This window comes from Pollachius pollachius, assembly GCF_949987615.1.
Source record: "Pollachius pollachius genome assembly, chromosome: 13".
NCBI classification, from domain to species: domain Eukaryota; kingdom Metazoa; phylum Chordata; class Actinopteri; order Gadiformes; family Gadidae; genus Pollachius; species Pollachius pollachius.
The window spans coordinates 14382144-14391759 of NC_136946.1; the positions used below are offsets into that span (position 1 = coordinate 14382144).

The 9616-nt window shown below is 50.6% G+C and overlaps 1 protein-coding gene across 3 annotated transcripts in view; it reads left to right on the forward strand.

Annotated features, from left to right (window-relative positions):
• The window catches only part of pals2b (protein associated with LIN7 2, MAGUK p55 family member b), a 20167-nt gene extending 10568 nt beyond the window's left edge, over nt 1–9599 (forward strand). For 2 of the 3 annotated variants that reach the window (XM_079749174.1, XM_079749176.1), the window contains 11 exons: nt 1481–1602; nt 2295–2450; nt 3283–3435; nt 4339–4566; nt 5915–6046; nt 6580–6676; nt 7271–7339; nt 7444–7605; nt 7871–8073; nt 8695–8823; nt 9330–9599. In XM_079749174.1, the coding sequence (XP_079605300.1) occupies nt 1481–1602; nt 2295–2450; nt 3283–3435; nt 4339–4566; nt 5915–6046; nt 6580–6676; nt 7271–7339; nt 7444–7605; nt 7871–8073; nt 8695–8823; nt 9330–9506 (1628 nt within the window). In that variant the 3' untranslated portion in view covers nt 9507–9599. The remainder of the gene's footprint in view (nt 1–1480; nt 1603–2294; nt 2451–3282; nt 3436–4338; nt 4567–5914; nt 6047–6579; nt 6677–7270; nt 7340–7443; nt 7606–7870; nt 8074–8694; nt 8824–9329) is intronic. The other variant, XM_079749175.1, reaches the window with a different exon arrangement.
• Nucleotides 9600–9616: the final 17 nt, after the last annotated feature.

Genomic DNA, 9616 nt, shown 5'->3' on the forward strand with positions numbered 1-9616 from the left:
CTCACTCTCTCTGTTTCTCTGTTTCTCTCTCTCTCTCTGAGGGGTTTCACAATGTCTACCAGTCACTCTCTCTGTCTCTGTCTTTGGTCTCATTGCCTTATCCCATACACATACAGACGTATTGTGCAAGTGTAGAATATTTTTGCATATTTTCTACCAGAGGCTGAGGGAGTGTTTGTGTGACTGAGTAATCACGGGTATGAGCATAATAGATGTTTTTGTTTTTGTGCCTATGTGTATACGTGTGTTTACGCATTTGTGAACGCGTGTGTATGCATTTCTTTGGCTGTGTGGGCGATTGCGATAGCGAATCGACAAACCACACACAGCGTAGTATACACACACAGAAATGCAAACAAACCTGCAATTTTATTTGCATAGGAACGGTTGCCCCGCATTCTTTCCAAAAAAGTTTCTGCACATATTCCCTCTCCAGTTGTCGTTCTTACGAGGCATAAATATTTGAGCCGTGAGCAGGTGGCACCCTGCTGTTTACAACACAGTCGTGCTCCTGTATCATCTAGATCTGCGCCGCGTGTCTCCGGTGGCTGGCCAGGTGATTCGTTTATCAAGATAAGACGTCCTCCGACTACTCCTGAACGGTTATACGTCCGCAGAGAGCAAACAATAGAGTCCATCGCCGGCCATTAGGATATTACACTGTTGTGAGACGGGCTCCGGGTTTGCGCTTGAAAGGAAGCAGAGGAAATGGACTCGCCTTTGATTCTGTTACACCGTAATGTGTAAGTGATCCAGGGAGGAAATGTTGGTGAGTGAGACAGACAATAACAGCCAGGGAGACGGGTCGAGGGAGAGGAGAAGGGCAGATTGGAATCTGCCGGTCAGCCATGTGCTTGGCGGATGCATGGCCTGGACGTAGGGGGTGTATACACAACACACCGATATGCATCTCAACACACACACACACACACACACACACACACACACACACACACACACACACACACACACACACACACACACACACACACACACACACACACACACACACACACACACACACACACACACTCAGGTCTTGCCCACATGCATATATACATGCTCACGTTTCTGCAAGGCTTTAAGCTTCTTAAAACAGGCTTACGTCGGCTTTACGACTCTGTCATTATGGAGTTAGCTGAATGATACTGCCAAACCCCATCTCCCCAACTTTGAGCCTGATGTCTCGGACAATTATCCATCCACCTTTCCTCCGACCTTCCCATGAACAGTCAATTCCCATTCCTGGTATGCCAATTTGCCAATGCATGGACGCGGGTGTGTCTCTGCTGTACCATGCTTAGGTGGCTGCGTTTGGGTTCTATTGCAATGTTTCAAAGCATAACTCTCCCTCTCTCTCTCTCTCTCTCTCTCTCTCTCTCTCTCTCTCTCTCTCTCTCTCTCTCTCTCTCTCTCTCTCTCTCTCTCTCTCTCTCTCTCTCTCTCTCTCTCTCTCTCTCTCTCTCTCTCTCTCTGGCAGCCATGCAGCAGGCGTTGGACCACCCGGGCGAGGTTCCCCCCGCCTCCCAGGGGGCCAAGGACATCGACCTGCTCTTCCTGCGCGGTATCATGGAGAGCCCCACTGTACGCTCCCCCCCTCAGGTAGCACACACACACGTAGCTAGGCTAGCGCCGCGCACAACGCTAACGGCTGCTTCTGGCTGCTGCTGCTGCTAGGTAGCGCTCGGCTTACAGCTCCGGCTCTAGGTGCTCAGGTATGGTGCAGGGCTGGTAGGAGGGCATGCAAATCATGTACACACACACACACACACAAACACACTCTCTCACTCTACGATGGCTCTCGCCACATGTTGCATTGGCGCCCTTAGTGAGCTGCTACGCCCCATAACGGACATGGCTGAGGGTCACTCTGTGCTGCCCAAGGGGTAAGGGGTCCCTGGGGCGACCATTAACACATTTAACACACCGACGGGACATTAATGCTAACGACAACAGCCCCAACACAGCTCAATGAGGGTGGCTCATCTCGTTAAAAAAAACAAGAGCACACCATTTCAGAACACAACCTTCAGAACGGGAACGCATCATTTCAGAACAAGATTTTCAGAACAAAAGCGCACAATTTCAGAGCAAGATATACCAAAACAATAACGCACAATTTTTAGAACACCGTTTCCAAAACGAGACGCACAATTTGAGGGGGAAACGGACAAGGGTGCACACTAGTTTCCCAGACGGGAGTAAATGGTGGTGACCTTCTGTTAGGCCATAAGCACTTCCACCCTCACCTCCTCTCCTCCTCCTCCCCCCCCCCCCCGCCCTCCCGCGGCCAGCAGGCACAGGAGCAGGTGGGGGAGGTGAAGCTGGAGGCGGTGCAGGACAACAACGTGGAGCTGGTGACGGAGATCCTGGGAGACATCAGCAGCCTGCAGGTCCGCGACGACAGTGCCACCGAGCTGTCCAAGATCCTCCAGGAGCCACACTTCCAGGTGGGAGAGGGACCCCCCACACACACACACACACACACACACACACACACACACACACACACACACACACACACACACACACACACACACACGGATGAACTTAAGGGCACATGCATGAACACACACGCAAGCATACACACGTAACCCCCAACCTCAAATACACACACATATATACAAATGCATGCAACCTGGTCCACACACACACACACACACACGTACACACACACACGTACGTAACCCCCAACCTCAAATACACAAAACAATTTCATAGTTTTCCTATCGGCCAGTCGGAGAAACACACACTTCATCTATACACATTCACTTGTACTAATCTATGTAGCAAAACTTAGCGAGAAGGCGGAGGATGCAGCCGGATCAACCCCTTGGTCCAATGCTGGAGTGGTGGCTAAGTAAACGCCAGCGTGTGAGCTTAGAGAATGCTAGAGTGTTGGCTGAGGCCATGGCAGATATGTGAGCGTATTGCAGGTTGGTGCAGGTGATACAAACCTCTGCTAGGTCTAGTGTTTGGAGCAGCAGCAGCGTCAGACCAAGGACCCGATCCTTGTGGCGCAGCACTTCCCCAGCGCACCACAGCACGAGGGCAGTCACCTGCCGCCCTGCACCACCCTGCACAGCAATCCGTCATAGCCGTGCAAAGCCTCTCCGCCAATCGGAGCGCGGCGTGCCGTAAGCCGGCGGATAAGACCCTGTTGACCTACTGAGAGCGGGCGAGGCAGCGAGAGAGAGAGGGAGAGAGTGCACGAGATAGGGAGAGCGAGATCTATGCGTTCATGTATCCATCTATCTCTCTCTCTCTATCAATCTATCAAAGTCTCTGCTGGAAGCCCACGACATCGTGGCCTCTAAGTGCTTCGAGGTCCCGCCCCCGACGGAAATGGCCAATGACGCGGCGGTAAACAACGCTCTGATGCAAGCCGACGCCGTGCGCATGATCGGCATCCGCAAAAAGGCCGGAGAGCCACTGGTGAGGGACACACACATGCGCGCACACACACACACGTTGTTTATGTTTGTGTACTGTGTGTGTAGATTAGTTGAAAGAGTGACCTGAGGTCACAATATTGACAGCGCAGTTGTTATGTAAGTGTTGCCCTTCAGATTCGTGATTTGTTCAAAACTGGTGCAGTGGGAGTGACTCTGATGGAGAGTATGAGTGAGTGTATGTCTGTCTGTGTGTGTGTGTGTATATGTGTGAGTGACTCTTATGGAGAGTATTAGTTAGCAGTGTGTCTGTGTGTGTCTGTTTGCGAGTGTGTTTGTGAGTATGTGCATCTGAGTGTGTGTGGATGCATCAGTGCAGTGTTATTAACCTTATTAAACACATGCCCCTGGGGGTTCGACGGGGCACTACAGGTGGCACATGTGATTTTATTCTTGAACTAGACAAATGTACAGTGGTAGAAACAATAATAGCGTAGATCATTGAAAATGTAAATGCGATAAAAGTTGTTGTGGCAATGTAGGATTATGCCTTATTAGTGTCACCTTCTATATAGATAGATATGTTTTCCGTTTATGTTTTGTGCTAGTTTGTGTAGCCTAAGCAGTAGCATCGGTAGAACAGTAATGTGCCTAAAGGGGGCACTGGCACTGTTTGCTCGGCCACTGCGTGTGTATTTATCTATTCTAACCAATAGAGCTGGTCCAAAAGGTCTGGATGTACTCCTAAGCTCAAAGGTTGGGAGACACTGCGCTTGTGTGTGTGTGTGTGTGTGTGTGTGTGTGTGTGTGTGTGTGTGTGTGTGTGTGTGTGTGAGCGTATGTGCATATGTACAGAAGAGTGCGTGGGTGTGCCTGCTCCTTAAAGCCTGGTCATCCATAACCCCCCCTCACCCCCTCTGCTCTCTCATGCCCCCCCCCCCCCCAGGGCGTGACCTTCCGGGTGGACAAGGAGGACCTGGTGATCGCCCGCATCCTCCACGGCGGGATGATCGACCGGCAGGGGCTGCTGCACGTGGGCGACATCATCAAGGAGGTGAACGGCCAGGACGTGGGCAACCACCCCACAGAGCTACAGGACCTGCTGAAGGACTGCAGTGGGGGCATCACCCTGAAGATCCTGCCCAGCTACCGGGACGCCCCCGCTCCCCCACAGGTACACACTAACACACACACATATATATATTAATATAAACACACACGTCACCGGGACACACACACACACACACACACATACATACATACATACATACATACATACATACATACGTACGTACGTACGTACATACATACGTACATACATTCGTTCGTACGTACGTACATACATACGTACATACATTCGTACGTACGTATGTATGTAAATATATATATGTGTATGTACACACAGATCCTTCCCAACTACACAGCCCCGCACCCCCACAAGAACAAACACTCGTATATATCTAAAGATCTATAAATATATGCAGATGTATAGCAATAAATATATACTGTATATACACATACATATATAGATATGTGTGTACACACACACACACACACACACACACACACACAGTTAGGCGCTGCAGAAGTGTGACTGAAGGAATGATGCGTGCCGTGGTCTTCCCACAATGCTCAGCGTTAGAAAGAGATTCCTAGGAGCCCTATTAATACCACTCCACATACTATCTAGGTCACTCTGTGTCCAGGAGTGGGACACACACACACACACACACACACACACACACACACACACACACACACGCACACACTGTACCATTAAGCTCTGTTGTAGAACACGGATCTGTCATCACTGTAGCTCCCTGAATGAAAACACTGTATACTCGTAATAAGTGTAGTGTAGTAAATAGTTAGATAAATACCATGTAGAGTAAATACTAACAGTAGAATAAAACGTATAGTAAATATTTAAAAAATAATTAGCATTATCCAATGTACAGTAAACAATTGTGTCAGTTATAATGTGTTGATATGCTGTTCAAGCTCTCCGTTAATGTCCGCGTAATGCAAGGAAAACCAAAGTGTTTTGTTATTTAATGTGTGGAGAGCGTTCTGCCCTCTCTGGCGCCGTTTGGTTTACAGCTTCCTCTGACCCCGTATGTAAACTCCCACTTCCTGTCAGTCCGCCCGCCTCAACCTGGCACACGCCAAGGCTAGGGGGGGGGGGGGTTTGACCTTGACTGGGCGTGTGTGAAAAGGGTGGACAGTGTGTTCAATGTGACCTTCACACCCCTTCATGTATTCTGTCTTACTGATATCAGGGAAGGAAGGGGTGAGAGAGAGAGGGGGAGAGGGAGAGAGGGTAATTGGCTGGCCACAAATTTGTGTGTGTGTGTGTGTGTGTGTAAGTCATGCATTATGCTATACAAACATGTCTCTTGTTTATTGATTGTGAGTTAAGTCTTTGAGCACAGGGCCTTTGAAGGATACACACACACACACACACACACACACACACGTGTGGGGGTCCCGACGGTCTTACAGTGGGCTCCTCCCCCTGGCAGGTGTACGTGCGGCCGCACTTCGACTACGACCCTGCCCACGACAACCTGATCCCCTGCCGGGAGGCGGGCATGTGCTTCAAGAGGGGGGACATCCTGCAGATCGTCAACAGAGAGGACCCCAACTGGTGGCAGGTGAGCCTCCTCACACACACCCCCCGTCTTAACCAATGGTGCTGCGGCACATTTCGTAGTGCTGTGGACCTAAGCCCCTCCCACTTTTCCTCATTGGCTCTTGTAAAGCAATTCTTTGAATTGCCTCTCTGTGACCCCATGACACACTGCCCTTCCTGCGTCCTTCCTGTTGTGTTTGACAAAATACACACCATGTGTGCTGTACACATGTAATGTAAGGTAGTCCTGGGCCAATCACAGACCAACGCACAAGATCAGAAGCCTCCCCTGGATGGATCACCGCGTCTTTTTTGTCCTTGAAATCCCTTCTCTATCCTCCCCCGCTGTGTTGTCTTTACCTAAAGGAGACTCAGCCCTGAATCCTTTGGCCCGCACAGTTTAAACATCCTGCCACTAATCTGAACTCCCTTAACCTCTCTCTCCCTCTCCCTCTCTCCACTCCATCACACCCTGTGTATCTGAGCCTCGCCCGACCGTCAGTCTGCTTGGCTCCTTCCACTCATGTCCTGCGTGCCGTGTGTGTTTGTCGCCAGGCGTGCCAGGTGGAAGGCGGCGCCACCGGGCTGATACCGAGCCAGTTCCTGGAGGAGAAGAGGAAGGCCTTCGTACCCAGGGACTTTGAGGGATCAGGTAGCCTGTCTACTCACACTGGTTTCAAGGGAAACGTCCTCTGCTGTTTGGGATACACAGGCCGAGACAACGCTAGGGTTTTCCCAGGCAACGGCTGAAGAGAGAGATATAGACGGGAGAATGCATTAACTTTGTGAGAATCTCCGGCTTCCATCGCAACAGTTATTGGCCAGAGGGAGGAAGAGCGAGAGAGAGAGAGATTGAACGATAGGGAGAGAGACAGATGGACAGATGGCAGACAGGCAACACAGATTAACACAGATCAACACAGATCAACACAGATTGTGATGGATAAACGAGACAGTAACCTGTTGAGATGAAAGGGAAGAAACAGGGGTCTGTAGAGGAGGAAAAAGCGACTTTCACCAAAAGAGACAGAGAGAGAGAGAGATGGATCATATGAAAGATTGGGAATGTTCTTGATGTTGAAAGCACTTTGATATGTTGGTCCCCAGTACATTTGACTCGATTTTGATTGCTGGAGTCCCTAACTCTGGAAAAAAGGGCAGAGGCTACCCCCGTGTGGTCTACTGGTGTAACTGCAAACACAAATCCACAACACAGTATTGTACAGCTGGTTGTGTTGTCTTCCAGGTATCCTGTGTGGAACGATTTCTGGGAAGAAAAAGAAAAAGATGATGTACCTCACAGCTAAGAACGCAGGTAAGGAGGAGTAATTCATTCTCACTCTCTCATTGGTTGAGCGGCTCAAGAGACTGTCCAGCTGATTGGTTGACCATGTCGCTACAACCTCTTCCATTGGCCAGAGTTTGACAGGCACGAGCTGCAGATCTACGAGGAGGTGGCCAAGATGCCGCCCTTCCAGAGGAAGACTCTGGTTCTGATTGGAGCCCAGGGGGTGGGCCGGCGGAGCCTGAAGAACCGATTGGTTGTCCTGACACCGGAGCGCTTCGGCTGCACCATACCCTGTAAGGCACTTGACCTCTGTAACCTTTGACCTTTCTTCATCTGGTCTGACTCTTCTGGCCTTCTGGCATCACTTTGGACTTATTCCCTTTAGGGCTTCCCCCCCCCCCTTTTTTTTTTTATAGTTTTTACCTTGAAAAATAAAAAGTGTTTTTAACGAATAGCGGATCTAAAATGTCCTGTGAGAATATCCTATGGTATATAAACTCCCTAAAAAAGATTTAAAAAAAAGAATGCAAGACTTAAAAACCCTCTCCTCCCTGCCAGTCACGTCGCGGCGTCCCCGCGACGACGAGCTGGACGGCAACTCGTACCACTTCACCACGCGTCAGGAGATGGAGACGGACGTGAAGGCGGGCCGCTTCCTGGAGCACGGCGAGTACGACGGCAACCTGTACGGCACCAAGATCGACTCCATCCACCAGGTGGTGGACACCGGCCGCACCTGCATCCTGGACGTCAACCCCCAGGTAGGGGTCCCCCAGTACAGCCGCCGGTAGGACCACCAGTAAGACCGTGGAGCCAGTGCACAAGCAGTCAGGCCGTAGAACGCCACCGAGTACATGAAACTCCCCGCATGCACCGCTTCACATTTTGTTGTGAAGTGGGTTCAGTCAAGTTAGACAGGCGCCGACTAACGAAACCCTAAACCAACCCTCCACGCGGCCGCAGTGGAGCTGGGATGTTGGTTGGGGTTAAGGAGTGGTAAGGAGCCGTAAAGGGGTGATATTAATGCACCAAGTGGGGATCACAAGCTGTTTGAAGATCTGCCTTTTCCTGTGTGGGACACTCCCACTTGTGATGTCACTAAAACAAGGGAAAGGGCATATCTTAAAACGGCTTGTAATGGTTGATCACACTTTATCGACACCTGGTGGCAAAACATCCCCCCCTTTAACATCAAAGAAGACAAATCTGCAAAGTCGACAGCAGTGTCCTGAACACGTCCGAAGCATCTCTAAATGTGTGTTTTAGCGATGGATAGATGTTTTTAAAACGTGCCGATGACAGGAATGGGTTTGGTTGGTATGGAAGTCCACATGGCGGTCGTGCACTTCGGTCAATGACGTCCCCGGCCCTGACCTCCGCAGGCGCTGAAGGTGCTGAAGACGGCAGAGTTCATGCCCTACGTGGTGTTCATCGCCGCCCCAGAGTTCGACATCCTGAAGGCCATGCACAAGGCCGTGGTGGACGCCGGCATCACGACCAAGCAGCTCACGGTCCGTCCGCCACACGTGTTCAGTAAACACACACACACACACACACACACACACACACTTGGCTCTTATCATTAATCTTCATTTCAATGCATACTCTGTGATGCTCTCCACGCTCAACAGGCAATCTCACTTGTTCTGAATTACCCACACCCACGCACAAGGGAGTCCTAATTGGTGACCGGTACTATATTATGAAACACTAGAGTATCGGTGAGGTTTGATGTTTTCGGTATTGCCGTCATGGCCCGAGAAATGACCATGTATAATTCTGTTGTTGACTTTAATTTGCTGCCGCAAACAAAGATGTCCCTCAAGTATCTATGCTTGGGTTTACTTAACACACATGACAAAAGCGCACACACACACACACACACACACACACACACAGTATTACCTGCTCTCTTATTTTAGGTTTACACCTTGCCGGGCTTGGACTGATAGAAATGTATAACAAATGTCCCCCTTCATCTAAATGGTACGTGTCTGTGTCTGCGTCCCCCCCCCAGGACGTGGACCTGAGGAAGACGGTGGACGAGTCGGCCCGGATCCAGCGGGCCTACAACCACTACTTCGACCTGACCATCGTCAACGACAACCTGGACAAGGCCTTCGAGACGCTGCAGGGGGCCGTGGACAAACTGTGCTCCGAGGCCCAGTGGGTCCCCGTCAACTGGGTCTACTGAGGACCCCTCATGGGCCCCTGGGATCCTACCGTCCTGGTCCCCGTACAGAACCGGACTGTGTGTGCGTGAGCGAGGATGCAAGTGTGCCCATAAAGATCGGGGGTGTGGGG